The 16,397-nt window shown below is 28.1% G+C and overlaps 1 protein-coding gene across 1 annotated transcript in view; it reads left to right on the top strand.

The window, feature by feature from the left end:
- bi (T-box transcription factor bifid) overlaps positions 1-16,397 on the top strand; it is a 207,420-nt gene that overhangs the window by 184,790 nt on the left and 6,233 nt on the right. Inside the window, exons 4-5 of the mRNA XM_075300775.1 lie at positions 2,096-2,242; positions 2,390-2,466. Coding sequence (XP_075156890.1) covers positions 2,096-2,242; positions 2,390-2,466 — 224 coding nt within the window. The remainder of the gene's footprint in view (positions 1-2,095; positions 2,243-2,389; positions 2,467-16,397) is intronic.

The following is a 16,397-nucleotide window of genomic DNA, read 5'->3' as shown; positions in this document are numbered from 1 at the left end:
AGGCGGGTTATGGATGATTGTATGACATTCAAACGAATTTAGTTGGGATTGCTTATTGGCCCTAAGCAAGCCCCTTGAAGTCGTAGTATGGGACTAAAGTTCGCCGGAATACCTGTAGGTAATCTAAGCTCCCTGGAAACCGTGTTAGCATCCTCAAAATCATTAGGAATATTGAATAAAAAGATGGAAATCACCTCTTATGGATAGCACTTAAGAACTCTACTCCTAAGTTGTTCCTGGTACCATAAGCCTAGAGCATGTATCTTCTGTTCCTCTTTGTAATGCAGATTCAAAGCTGCCTCGCATTAGTACCACCTCGATTTTTAAATTAGACAAGAAAACTCGAATGAATTGCCAAACGCCTCATATTTTATTGGAATTTTCTTTGTTTCTTTTTCTGGGTCCCTGTATTAATATCTTAACCACATACTGTACCCACCTCAGAGCCATTACATTTCGCACTATATCATAGCAATTCGCAGCGATGACAACTTTTACTAGCGTTTGTATTTTTTTTCTAGAAAATGGCGTCGCTTAATTATAAAACGCACCATGCTGCGTCATTTCTACCAAACAGCCTGTTCTCTTGGATTCCCTAACTATGTTGGGCGGAGGGGGCAATGGCTGGCCGTTGGACTTGATGCCAGTGTTGTTGGAATTGAGACTAGACCACCAATGTGTGTGGTCCGTTTCTGCATAATCAAGTCGAGCTCAGTTCAGTTCACTCATTCGTTGATTCAGGCATTTGCTCAGCCAGTGATTTGCTTTGTTTTAAAAATCTATGGACTAGGGGCAAGGCACATACATATCGATACTACATGGAATTTTTTTTTTTTTGTTTTATCCAAACCCAGAAGAGACTCTTATAGACTTCTGGAGCTGGGGTTTAGATATTGAATTGGCTTGGTTGGTTTTAAATGAAGTGATCGTTTAAATTGTGAGCTTAGTGAATGTTGTTGATTCACTTCGATATGTTGTCGATCATAAAGGTCATAATGATGATGATGGCGATAATGATGTTATTATTCAATTCATATGAATCAAAAGCAATTGGATTTGAAGTTGAAAGGTAGTTATAGCACGGCTTGCTCCCATATTCGATTTTTTTTTTTGGTTGGTAAGGGGCTAGCTTTAATCATGCCGCCAGTTAAGCTTACAAAAATTATGGTAATTAAAAGGTGTTTCGATTTAGCCAATAATCAGTTCTCCTCGTCCAACTCTCTTCGCCTTGTCTCGATCGCTCTTCGGTAATCAACTTGTCTTTGCTGCTCTACATGTGGGGTCCCACGGTCTTTGGCGGCGGCAGCAGCAGCCTACTTAAAATTAACCACAGAGCCAGAAATTCATATTTATGATAGCCAAACTATCCGAAAAAAAAAACAAAAACAAGCAAAATCAAATAAATCTCTTAGTTCGATGGTTAAAGCATAATGTCCAAGGCGGCGGTATGTTCCTTCTAGATATGGGCAAAATGGAAACAAGTCACAAAACACGATGTTAGGAGTTGAGAAGCATGGAACTCCTAGGCCAAAAATCTAGCATATATGTAAACGGACGGACAGACGTAGACAACATTGGAAAGACGGACGAATAAAGTTGATTTGAGCAAAGACATAAACATTAAGGCCACACAGAATAGCCTCCATTGTGGTGGGTGGCCGTTTTCTGGCATTTCAAGTCCTCATACCTAGAGATGGATGTCACCTCTAGTCAACACAATGGGCGAAATTTGTTAAATAACATACCCTGGTAAATTATAAATTAGCTTATTCCAAAGATCTAGAAATATGGCCCATTGTGCCTCCAGCTCATATACACACAATTGTCGATTTATTCTAGTTTGATCAGAGTCCACAAGAACCAAACGAACTCAACCTAACTTCCATCCAAAAGAACCACCAATCAATGTATGCCTGGCATGTTGGGCACACTGCGCCACAATATTGCCACAGTGATCTGTTGTTGGTTGGTTTCTCTTGTGTTTCTTTTATTTTTGGGAGGATGACAACTACAACCATGATGATGATGACACAAGTCCTTGTGCCTTATGAATGCTAAAATGAAATCTCTGTTATTCTTTCTATTCCATTTGCAGACGATACTCAATTCCATGCACAAATATCAACCCCGGTTTCATTTGGTGCGAGCCAACGACATCATAAAACTACCATACTCCACGTTCAGGACGTATGTTTTCAAGGAGACGGAATTTATAGCTGTGACTGCATATCAAAATGAAAAGGTACGTATACATCTCCTCATATTCACTACACGTCCTAGCCACGTCAATTCCAGTTTGACAGTGGAGGACTAGAGTAGTTCACCATTGAAAATTGCAAAACTAACTAGAATTTTGTTTTTTTCATTTTTTTTGTATTCGTGAATATAGATAACCCAATTGAAAATTGACAACAATCCTTTCGCCAAAGGTTTTCGCGATACTGGCGCTGGAAAAAGGGAAAAGAAGTGAGTATCACTAGAGTTTTGATAATTATTTAGTATTAGAAGAAAACCGAAGGCTGAAATAGCACAAGAGATAAAAGTTATAGAAAATTAAATAAAATTAATTAATTCTTCTTTTTTTTTTTTAATAAAATGTAAATTATGCCAGCTGCAAATTAATTAATTTGGCTTCAATTTTACTGTAATTAAATAAAATTAAAATTAATTTAATATAATTAAAAAATTTTAAATTTTTTGCGACCTCGTCATTTAAATTTTAATTCATTTAATTTTACTGTAATTATATTAAAAGACAAATTGAAATATGAAATAACAACTTTGAAATATAATTAAACTTAATTTTATTGTATGGTATTGAACTGTATTTTATTTTGTTTCATTTCATTTTATTTATTTTATTTTATTTTATTTTATTTTATTTTATTTTATTTTTAATAATGCATTTCGTTTTATTTTTTGTATTGTATTTCATTTTATTGAATTTTTTTCTATTTTACTTCATTTTATTTTATTGTAATTTTTTTATTTTAGTATACTTTATTTTTATTTGTAACACATTTCATTTTATTTTATTACATTTTATTTTTTATATTTTATTGTATTTCATATTACTTCATTTTATTTAAAATTATTTTTTATTTATTGTATTATATTGTATTTGATTGTATTTTATTTTACTTTATGTTATTATTTTGTTTGTATTGCGTTGCATTTAATTTAATTTTATTGTATTGTATTTTATTTTATTTCATTTTATTTTTTTATCTTTTGTATTTTTTATTTCATTTTATTTTAATTAATTTATTTAGTTTTATTTCATTTGATTTTATTTTATTTTATGCCACTTTATTTCATAATAAGCCCAACGGGCTAGTGAACTATAATACAAAACAAGTAATCAATAGTTGATATTTTACTTCATTTTATTTTATATTACTTTATTTTATGTTTTTTATTCAATTTTTTTGTATTGTATTTCATTTTATTTTATTGCATTTAATTTTTTATATTTTGTTGTATTTCATTTCACTTTATTTTATTATAAGTTCTTTTGTAGTTATTGTATTGTATTTTATTTTATATTATTTTACTTTATGCTTTATTTTATTATTTATTTTTATTTTTTTTTAAATCGCATTTAATTTAATTTTATTGTATTTTATATTATTTTATTATATTGTAAATTATACTGTTTAATTTTATTTCATTTGATTGTTTATCAATTTATTTGATTGTTTTTTACTTTATATATGTTAGTTTGTATACGAACTAATATAAGTATGTTTATGTTTTATTTTAATTTTTAATTTCAGTTTATTTTATTCCACTTTATTTTAATTTAGTATGCTTTATTTATTTTATTTTATTTTGTTTTATTTTATTTTATTTTATTTTATTTTATCTTATTTTATCTTATCTTATTCTATTCTATTTCATTTTATATTGTTTAATGTTCCTTTATTTTATTTTGTTTTGTATTGCTTTTCATTTTATTTTCTTTTATTATTTATATTAAAATACAATAAAATGAAATAAACATTTTATTGTATTTTAACATTTTTTGTTTCATTTTCTTTTAATTTTTTGTATTGTATTTAATTTTATTTTATTATAATATCTTTTTTTGTATTCACTTTTATTTTATTTTGCATTATTATATTTCATTTGATCATATTTTATTTAATTGTTTCATTTTCTTTTAATTTTTTGTATTGTATTTAATTTTATTTTATTATAATATGTTTTTTTGTATTTAATTTAATTTAATTTAATTTTATTTTGTATTATTATATTTCATTTGATCATATTTTATTTAACTGTTTCATTTTCTTTTAATTGTTTGTATTGTATTTAATTTAATTTTATTATAATCATAATATCTTTTTTTGTATTTAATTTTATTTTATTTTGTATTATTATATTTCATTTGATCATATTTTATTTAATTTAATTGTATTTTATATTATTTTGATTTGTTTGTTTGCCGTTTTATTTTGTTGTTTGTTATATATTAAATATAAAATTCAACAAAATGAAATAAAATATTTCATTTTGTTGATAGGATGGATGGAAATGTGATTCTATTTGAAACGGAAATTAAAATCAATCAATCAATTGAATTCTTGGGGATTTTGGATTAACAACAAAACACCACTTGATGATGAAGCTGAAGACTTTGCCGGTCATTTGTCTTGCATGGTAAATTTGCATGGGATTTGGATGAAGAAAAATCACATCCGTTTGAAAGGACATCGAAGTATAGTGCAATGCCTGGAATAGGCCAGACAATATTGCATCTAAATAAAAAGGGGGTTTTTATAAATAGATTTACTTGAACCTTTTTAGAATGAGGCTATGAGTTATCTAATACAAGTTAAAAAATATTCTCCGATATTGGAATCATAATAGGAACTTTCCGAAAATGATGAGGGCTTACTTTTGTCCGTCCATCTGTCCATCTATGGCCGTAAAATGGCCACAAATGCGCCGACCTTTTTAAAAAATTTCCCTAAGATAATTTTCATATCCGATCACATATATTCCATATGTTGACCAATGTGATGATGTCACCCACATTCCTCAAAGTTAAACACAAGTGATACACTTTCATTGTTATCGTTGCGCCACTTTAGTGACAATGTTGCCACTTTTTTTACCGTTGACACTATTTTATGCCACTTTTTTCTCACGTTGTGCCACTTTTTAATTAATTTCCTTTTTCAGAGAAATAATTTTAGAAAATTTTTATACCGGATTTTATACCGGATAGATGTGATGGGTGTCTTACCATAAAATAGAACTATTGCAGTACTCCTTTTGTTTTTCTTCTCCGATCATAATGCTATCAAACGGATAATTGTAAGGCCTGGAAATATGCAAAGAAATTGTCTGTATTAGGGTTCTGCCATGAACATTCAGTTATAAAGATTGATTTTCATTCAATGGAGATAAACATATTATTGGTAATTGAGTCTATTATGGCACTTTTTTGTTTTGCCACTAAATATGGAATTTTCTACATTTTTATGCATTTTTATATATAAAAATATTATTGGTAATTGAGTCTATTATGGCACTTTTTGGTTTTGCCACTAAATATCGAACTTTTTACATATTTATGCCACCTTTTTATCATGTTGTGCCACTTTAATTATTCCTTTCAAAAGGGAATTACCCTTTTGAAAGGAATAATTTTTTGTAGGTACAATGGTTAGCATACCCGCCTTGCATACACAAGGTCGTGGGTTCGATTCCTGCTTCGACCGAACATCAAAAAGTTTTTCAGCGGTGGATTATCCCACCTCAGTAATGCTGGTGACATTTCTGAGGGGTTCAAAGCTTCTCTAAGTGGTTTCACTGCAATGTGGAACGCCGTTCGGACTCGGCTATAAAAAGCAGGTCCCTTGTCATTGAGTTTAACATGGAATCGGGTAGCACTCAGTGATAAGAGAGAAGTTCACCAATGTGGTATCACAATGGACTGAATAGTCTAAGTGAGCCTGATACATCGGGCTACCACCTAACCTAACATTGTAATTTTTAATACCGGATCACCTTAAAATTATGTGTTCAATTATAGTAAATTTTGAACATTTTTTCTTCTCCGACTATAATGCTTTCAAGCGGACAATTGTGATGCCTGAAAATAGGTAAAGAAATTTTTTTGTAGTAGGTTATTCCAATTCTGCCAAAAATTTTGAATTTCAATAATTTATTTTCATTGAGGGGAGATGAAATTATACAAAAGTACTTTTTACATTTTTATGACACTTTTTGCTCATGTTGTGCCACTTTTTAAATCCTTTCATAACATAGTGCAACAATTTTCATTAATTTTAATACCGGGACCCCTTATAATTAGAGATGTAATCGGTCAAGGATTCATTTTCATTGATAAAGTGATTATTATTTATTGCCACTTTTCTGCTACTTTTTTTGGTTTGCTAACTAAATATTTTACTTTTTAAATTTTTATGCCACCTTTCTCTCATATTGGTTGGCTTTTTAATTTCTTTCATAATGTAACAATTTTCATTAATTCTAATTACGTCTCTCCTTACAATTATAGATGTGATTCATGACTTAACGCCTGAAAATAGGCAAAGAAAATTTTTGTAGTAGGTAAATCGGGTTCTGGTATGAAGTGTCAACTTCAAAGATTCATTTCCATTGAAATGGATATAAAATAATTGTTGGTTATTGATACTTTTGTGCCATCTATTTGTTTTGCCACTAAATGTCATACTTTGTTACATTTTTATGCCACCTTTTTCCATGTTGTACTACTTTTTTAGAGCAAGAATTTTGGTAAATTTTAATACCGTATCCCCTTAAAATTATATGATCGGTGCTTTAACATAAAATTGTAGTAATGGGTCCAATTGTATAATTTTGCAAACTGGTTTCCTTGTCAAACCCTAGCGCTATCAAGCGGACAAGTGTGATGCCTGGAAATATACAATCAAATTTTTCTGTAATAGGTATACCGGGTTCTGCATTGAATTCTTAATTGGAGAGAAGAAATTTCGTTGAAATGGACGTGAAATATTTATTGGTTTTTGTAGACCTAATTTAAAAAAAAAACGCAACTTCACAATTTCATAGAAAATCTAAAATTGAACTCAAGCGTCCAATTGTATAATTTTGAAAACTGGTTTCCTTGTCAAACCATAGCGCTATCAAGCGGACAAGTGTGATGCCTGAAAATATACAATCAAAATTTTCTGTAATAGGTATACCGGGTTCTGCAATGAATTCTTAATTGGAGAGAAGAATTTTCGTTGAAATGGACGTGAAATATTTATTGGTTTTTGTAGACCCAATTTAAAAAAAAACGCAACTTCATAATTTCATAGAAAATCTGTTATTTGAAATTATAGATGGCACAATAGTTCTAAAAAAGGAGGACAAGTTTTTATAAGGAAAAAACAAAACGAATTAAATGAATTTTATATTTAGTTCGTATTTATTTTTTTCTAATAAAAAAATGAGTAATTTTGTTGCTCTAACTGTCTTACTTTTTTATACCACCTTTCTGGCATATTGTGCTATTGTTTTATTAAAAACCGAATTAATTCAAAAAAATCGGTTTATGGTAAAACATTTAAATTTTGGTCTCTGATTGATTTAAAGTTATGGATGTGATCAGTGTCTTAACATATCATTGATCTAAAGCATCCAATTCTATAATTTTGAGCAACTTGTCCTTCTCAAACCGTAGTGCGGACAATTGTGACGCCTGAAAATATGCAAAGAAAAATTTCTATAGTAGGTAAGCCCTGATTTCATGGATTTTTTTGGAGATAAATAAAATAACATAGAAATAAAATGATTGTTGGTTATTGACACTTTTGTATTGTGCCACTAAATGTTTTTTACAATTTTATGCCACCTATTTCTTTTGTTGGGTCCCTTCTTTAATTACGCGTAATTCCTTTTTTTATAGCAATATTTTCATAATTTCATAATTTTCACCTTCATAAAATCCCACATTCCTTTAAAATTATGGATGTGATTGGTGCCTTATCATAAAATCAAATTAATGCTTCAAATACTATAATTTTGGGTATTTATTCTCATTGCGATCATAGAGCTATTAAGCGGATAATTGTGACGCCTGAAAATATACAAAGAAAAAAAAAATTATTTGTTCAAAAGTTTGTGATTTCAAAAGAAGGACGCATGGACGAACATAGTTAAATTTTACTCAAAATTCCATCGCCATCATTGTCGATTTATCGAGACTCAGATGCTAAATGAGGGCTATATAACCCTATATACAAAAATATTAAAGTGATAATTTCAATAGGACCACCAATAAACGGTTATTATCTTCATTTAGAGAATTATGGAAATTTCCTTTATAACATTTTATTTATTGTTGCAATATTTTCAAAAATTTTGATCCCGCGTTCCTTTCAAATTTTGAATGTAATTGGTATCTTATAATAAAATCAAATTAATGTGTCAACTACTATATAATTTTGGGTATTTATTCCCTTTGCAGCCATAGAGCTATTAAGCGGACAATTGGGACGCCTGAAAATATGCAAAGAAAATTTTTTATTTGTTCACAAGTGTATGTAATTTTAAAAGACGGACGGACGGATATAGTTAAATTTTACAGAAAATTTCATAGCCATAATTGTCACTTCTATGGAGTCTCAGATGCCAAATGAGGATTATACACCTCTATATATAAAATTATCAAAAGTGACCATTTCAATAGACCTCCAATAATCGTTTATCATTTTCATTTAGAAATTTATAGGAATTTCTGATATCATAACAATATCATCAGTGATACTTTTGTTACAGACAAATTTTCTCCCTTATACAATTTGCTCGGTTCATTATCCCTTATGATAAGGAAAATCTTCTAGAGAAAATTTTTGGGTATGTTTTCTACTAAAAATTTCAAATTCCATATAAGTAAAAATTTTTGCAATTTTTTTTTATTAATTTTCCTCAACGACTAAAAAATCGAAATTATTTTCGGTTCGATTATTTATAACATGCTGAATGTCTCTGGTTTAACTTTCAATTTTATAATGATACCACAAAGAAAAATCCTTTCCTATTCATTTTCCAAATCGTAAGTCTAACTCCTTGAGTATTTTTGCGGTTTTTCCTTTTTGATATCTATACTTTGTGTCATAATAAATGTCTTAACTTAAACTTTTCTTTTCTCCATACCCAATTTTCCGGTACTGTAATAATATATAGCTTGTTCTCAGCTAATATTATGAACATTTCAGTGATATCTTAATTTTTTAGCATAAACTAGAAAAAAACTAAACATCAAAATTTTCACATTTGATACCAACCCTGCTAAACAGAATTGATGTAAAATGGAAACATGAAAAAAAAACTGCAACAATTTACGTGCATACATGTATAATAGCCCAAAAGCTCCAGGCATATTGGCTTAATTGAAAAAAAGAGGAAAATGTATAAAAAATTAATTCAAAACACGTTAGCGCAATTTTCTTGCCACAAGGTGGGCAGGAGGCAGTGAATTAAATCAACGAACGTTGGGAGAGAGTGAAAAAAAAGCGCCTCACTCCCCAAACCCCAAAACAAAACATATTCTCCTTTTTGGTGTTCACACATCAAAGCGTTACAATTTTGCTACTTTCGCCAAATTGGGCAATTTAAACAAACTAAACCACATGAATGGGCTAAGGCAATAGCCCATCAAATAACACGGAGCCAAAAAAGGCCTTGCCAAGTAAGCCATATGAGGTAAAGGCATGCCGACGGCAAATTGATAGACTAAGACCACCACCAACGTTTGTGTCTTATATGTGGGATGATTGAGGCTAATTTAATAGTAAATCAATTTGCAATGTCTAGCATTTAGCAAGACCCCTCCCTAGTCGTTTGCTGGCAATCAAGAGCTTAAGAAATGTTTTGCATTGTCAAACACAAGAAAAAATAAATAAATTTTCTTCAGAACGCAAAAAAAAGGAAAGACTTTTGTAAGGATTATGTGTGTATGACTTTATTTTTGGATGGGTATTTTTGTTATCCTAGCAGGATTTCTTTGGTGTTAATGAACTTTTTTTTTGGTGGGAGTTTTTAGGACTTGCGAAAAAAATCGAGAAATGAGCTTAATTTGTTACCAAGTAATATTCCAATTATTTTGACGTTTCGAAAATGGGTTTATTTTTGTGCCCTCTAGGAAATGAGGATAGTTTTGAATTTTTACTAAGTAAAAAAACAATAATTCTCGAAATAGGACTTGCCAAAAAAATCGAAAAATTAGCTTAATTTGTTACTCAATCACTATTCAATTATTTTGAAGTTTTCAGAATTTTTTTTTGTTGCCCTCTAGGAAATGAAGCTAGTTTAGAATTTTTGCTAAATAAAAACAAGATTTCTGGAAATAGAACTTGCCAAAAAAAATTGAAAAATTTGCTAAATTTGTTACCCAGTAGTTATCCAATTATTGTGAAGGTTTGAAAATTGGTTTATTTTTGTGCCCTCTAGGAAATGAGGCTAGTTTTGAATTTTTACTAAATAAAAAACAATATTTCTCGAGATAGGACTTGCCAAAAAAATCGAGAAATTAGCTTAATTTGTTACTCAATCACTTTTCAAATATTTTGAAGTTTTCAAAATTTTTTTTGCCCTCTAGGAAATGGGGTTAGTTTTGAATTTTTACTAAATAAAAAACAATATTTCTCGAAATTGCCAAAAAAAATCGAGAAATTAGCTAAATTTGTTACCCAATCATTTTTCAAATATTTTAAAGTTTTCAGAATTTTTTTTTTGCCCTCTAGGAAATGAGGCTGGTTTTGAATTTTTGTTTAATAAAAAAACAACATTTCTGGAAATAGGACTTGCCAAAAAATCGAAAAAATAGCTACATTTGTTACCCAGTAGTTATCCAATTATTGTGAAGGTTTGAAAATTGGTTTTTTTTGTGCCCTCTAGGAAATGAGGCTAATTTTGAATTAAAAAAAAAAAAAACAATATTTCAAGAAAAATAGAGCAATTAGCTTAATTTGTTACCCAATCATTTTTCAATTATTTTGAAGGTTTCAAAATTTGTTTTTTTGCTCTCTAGGAAATAAGGCTAGTTTTGAATTTTTGCTAAAAAAAACAAAATTTCTAGAAATAGGACTTGCCAAAAAAATCGAGAAATTAGCTTAATTTGTTGCCCAATAATTTTTCAATTATTTTGAAGATTTCAAAATTGTTTTTTTTGCCCTCTAGGAAATGAGGCTAGTTTTGAATTTTTGCTAAAGAAAAAAAGAGATTTCTGGAAATAGGACTTGCCAAAAAATGTAGAAATTAGCTAAATATGTTACCCAGTAATTTTAAAATTATTTTGAAGGTTTGGATATATATTATATATGATCGTGCCCTCTAGAAAATAAGGCTAGTTTTGAATTAAAAAAAAAAAAAACAAGATTTCTCGAAATAGGACTTGCCAACAAATCGAGAAATTAGCTACATTTTTTACCCAATCATTTTTCAATTATTTTGAAGGTTTGAAAATTGGTTTAGTTTCGTGCCCTCTAGGAAATGAGACTAGTTTTGATTTTTTTGCTAAAAAAAAACAAAATTTCTGGAAACAGGACTTGCCAAAAAAATCGAGAAATTAGCCAAATTTGTTACCCAGTAATTTTCCAATTATTTTGAAGGTTTGAAAATTGGTTTATTTTTGTGCCCTCTAGGAAATGAGGCTAGGTTTGATTTTTTTTGCCAAAAAAAACACAAAATTTCTGGAAACAGGACTTGCCAAAAAAAAATCGAGAAATTAGACAAATTTGTAAACCAGTAATTTTTCAACTGGGTAACAAACCCAGTAATTTTCCAACTATTTTGAAAGTCTGGAAATTGGTTCATTTTGGTGCCCTCTAGGAAATTACGCTAGTTTTGATTTTTTGCAAAAAAAAAACAAAATTTCTAGAAATAGGACTTGCCAAAAAATTTAGAAATTAGCTAAATTTGTTACCCAGTAATTTTCCAACTATTTTGAATGTTTAAAAATTTGTTTTTTTTTTTTTTGCCCTCTAGGAAATAAGCCTAGTTTTGAATTTTTACTAAATAAAAAACAAAATTTCTAGAAATAGGACTTGCCAAAAAAATCGAGAAATTAGCCAAATTTGTTACCCAGTAATTTTTCAATTATTTTGAAGGTTTGGATATTATATATGTTCATGCCCTATAGGAAATAAGGCTAGTTTTGAATTAAAAACAAAAAAACAAGATTTCAAGAAAAATCGAGAAATTAGCTTAATTTGTTACCCAATCATTTTTCAATTATTTTGAAGGTTTCAAAATTTGTTTTTTGCCCTCTAGGAAATGAGGTTAGTTTTGACTTTTTTGCTAAAAAAAAAACAAAATTTCTGGAAACAGGACTTGCCAAAAAAAAATCGAGAAATTAGCCAAATTTGTTACCCAGTAATTTTCCAATTAGTCTGAAGGTTTGAAAATTGGTTTATTTTTGTGCCCTCTAGGAAATGAGGCTAGTTTTCATTTTTTTGCTAAAAAAAACAAAATCTCTGGAAACAGGACTTGCCAAAAAAATCGAGAAATTAGCCTAATTTGTTACCCAGTAATTTTCCAATTATTTTTAAGGTTTGAAAATTGGTTTATTTTTGTGCCCTCTAGGTTAGGTTAGGTGGCAGCCCGATGTATCAGGCTCTCTTTAGACTATTCAGTCCATTGTGATACCACATTGGTGAACTTCTCTCTTATCATTGATTCCATGTTAAGCTCAATGCACCTCCTTTTTATAGCCGAGTCCGAACGGCGTTCCACATTGCAGTGAAACCACTTAAAAAAGCTTTAAAACCCTCAGAAATGTCACCAGCATTACTGAGGTGGGATAATCCACCCCTGAAAAACTTTTTGGTGTTCGGTCGAAGCAGGAATCGAACCCACGACCTTGTATATGCAAGGCGGGCATGCTAACCATTGCACCACGGTGGCTCCCTTTGTGCCCTCTAGGAAATGAGGCTAGTTTTGAATTTTTGCTAAAACAAAAAACAAAACAAAAATTTGTTTATTTTTGTGCCCTCTAGGAAATGAGTCTAGTTTTGAATTTTTGCTAAAACAAAAAAACAAAAACAAAATTTCTGCAAAAAGTCTGGCAAAAAGATTCATTTCGATCCTATGCTAAGCAAAAAATCTTAGCGTCTAAAAAACCAACGCTAATTTTGCTTTACCTTAGTAGACGTTATTGCCAATTGACTACATGTTTGCCAAACTGTTTGGGTATTTCTACACCCCCATAATTTGTGGATTAGTTGTCCTAAAGATTATTCCATTCGTTTGGAATTTTTCCTTTGTTAGCTGTTGTCTGATGTGATCTGTCTCCGGGCATTTGATGAAATTGATTTGCGAATTCAGTGGCAAAAAACGTTTAATTGTCACCCTGGGGCTTTTTTTTTACAAACGGTTTCCCCTCCAGAAAGTTTTTCTTCGTTAAAACGCAATTGTGGGCCCTGCACAAAAAAAAAACGTACACACACAAAAACAAACCATCTCGTATGGAAGGGTCCTTTTACACTTCCGTTTTTTATATTGGCTATTGTTATCTTTGGTAACTTTTCTGGATATCCCGGAGATATGTTGTGGTGAATTTGAATTTGTATGTTTTGGAATTGTTTTCCATCGATAATTGCTAGAATATGCTGGCTGTTGTAGTTCCATCTTTTTTTTTTTTTTTTGTTTTTCAAAGAAATTGCCCCCCATGGAGTTGGAGGTCCTGTATTCTTGTTCAATGTTTCCTTAGGCACTATAAAAATATACATCAATTAGCGTATGTTGTTGTTATTGGATGTTAGCCTTTCAATGACTCCCTGAATATCAACAACAACAAAAACAACACCAATAGCAAATTGTTTCTATTCAGGACATTTAAGTCATAATCCTTTTGTGTGAAATGTTTAAATGTCCCCGTTTTTGTTCCATGTAAGCTTAGTACATGTGGAGATAATGATGAATTCCTTAGGCCGATTTAAATATCCCTAGCTACGCACATTCAAGCTGTTGTAACACACACGTATGCACTCTAGGACGATTTTATATGGACGCACTTAACAACCATTAAACAAATCCTGTGGTGAAGGGTGCAAAGCCACAAAATTATTATTAGCATTGGTGTTATTATATCTAGGCCTAGAATGGGGGTATTGGAATAACTGATTCACTGAGTTTGTTTGGCATAAGAAAAGGGTTGGTCTCGCTGGCAGTCAACGTTGCCACCACACGCACTTTTCGCTAGCATTAGAAAGAAAATTACAAGGTCTTGTATTGAGAGGCCCTATAAATTTTTCCAGAAACTAAAACTGTCCAAAGTAAATTATAAAAAATTAATTTTAATTTTAAATTTAAATGTAAAATTAAATTTAATTTAAATTTAAACATTATTTTATTTTTAAATTTAAATTTAGCATCAAAAAATTAAAATTTACTTTTATTTTATTTTATTTTGTTTTGTTTTAATTTATTTTACTTTATTTTATTTTATTTTTTATTTTATTTTATTTTATTTTATTTTATTTTATTTTATTTTTTATTTTACTTTATTTTATTTTATTTTATTTTATTTTACTTTATTTTATTTTATTTTATTTTATTTTATTTTATTTTATTTTACTTTATTTTACTTTATTTTATTTTATTTTATTTTTTATTTTATTTTATTTTATTTTATTTTATTTTTCTTTATTTTATTTTACTTTGTTTTGTTTTTTATTTTATTTTTCTTTATTTTATTTTATTGTTTTCATTTCATTGTATTTTTCTTTATTTTATTTTATTGTATTTCATTTCATTTTATTTTATTTTATTTTATTTTATTTTATTTTATTTTATTTTATTTTATTTTATTTTATTTTATTGTATTTCATTTTATTTTATTTTACTTTACTTTATTTTATTTTATTTTATTTTATTTTATTTTTTATTTTATTTTATTGTATTTCATTTTATTTTACTTTATTTTATTTTATATTATTTTATTTTATTTTATTTTATTTTATTTTTTATTTTTCTTTTATTTTTAATTTTATTAATTTAATTTTAAATTAAATTTAAAAAAATAAATTAAAATTTGGCATAAGAAAAGGGTTGGTCTCGCTGGCAGTCAACGTTGCCACCACACGCACTTTTCGCTAGCATTAGAAAGAAAACTACAAGGTCTTGTATTGGGATGGCCTATAAATTTTTCCAGAAACTAAAACTGTCCAAAGTAAATTATAAAAAAATTATTTTAATTTTAAATTTAAATGTAAAATTAAATTTAATTTAAATTTAAACTTTATTTTATTTTTAAATTCAAAAAATTTAAATTTTATTTTATTTTTCTTTATTTTATTTTATTTTATTTTATTTTATTTTACTTTATTTTATTTTATATTTTATTTTTTATTTTATTTTACTTTATTTTTTATTTTATTTTATTTTATTTTACTTTATTTGATTTGATTTTATTTTTCTTTATTTTATTTTATTGTATTTCATTTCATTTTATTTTATTTTATTTTATTTTATTTTATTTTATTTTATTTTATTTTATTTTACTATATTTTATATTATATTATTTTATTTTTTATTTTATTTTACATTATTTCATTTTATTTTTCTTTATTTTATTTTATTGTATTTCATTTTATTTTTTTATTTTATTTTATTTTATTTTATTTTATTTTATTTTATTTTTCTTTATTTTATTTTATTGTATTTCATTTCATTTTATTTTATTTTATTTTATTTTATTTTATTTTATTTTATTTTATTTTATTTTTTTTACTTAATTTTATTTTATTTTATTTTACGTTATTTCATTTCATTTCATTTTATTTTATTTTTCTTTATTTTATTTTATTTTACTTTATTTTATTTTATTGTATTTCATTTCATTTTATTTTACTTTATTTTATATTATTTTACTTTATTTTTTATTTTTATTTTTTTATTTTTAATTTTAAATTAAATTAAAAAAAAATTAAATTAAATTATAATGAAAAACTCGCAGGCTTTCGAAAAATAATTTAAAAATGACTACGAAAAAATTGAATGGATTCAAGGGATAAAATTCATCAGGCCTACTGCTTACTTATAAAAGGTCCTCTCGCATGCCTGATTACCTCTCTAGGTATTGTTTTTATTTCTTTTCACGAACAATATCACAATCCACTCTAATGAATTAGTAAAGAATTTGTAACAACACCATGGTTTCTGGTGCAACCCAACACCCAAAACTTCCTTCACTGAGACGAAGAGGCGTATGATACGAGTATTAAGACGACATTTAAACACTACACTTTGATTGCCGTCAAATTCAAGTCCTAATGAAACGATATGCCACAAGAGATGATTGTTCTAGGGGGAGTGGGGTATTAAAGATTATTAGGGTGGGATAGATTAAAACAATACAACACAAATGAAACAAAAAAGGGTTAAATCGAACA

The sequence above is a fragment of the Haematobia irritans genome, chromosome 3 (genome assembly GCF_050003625.1).
Source record: "Haematobia irritans isolate KBUSLIRL chromosome 3, ASM5000362v1, whole genome shotgun sequence".
In the NCBI taxonomy this organism is placed as follows: domain Eukaryota; kingdom Metazoa; phylum Arthropoda; class Insecta; order Diptera; family Muscidae; genus Haematobia; species Haematobia irritans.
This window is presented reverse-complemented; position numbering and strand designations above follow the sequence as displayed.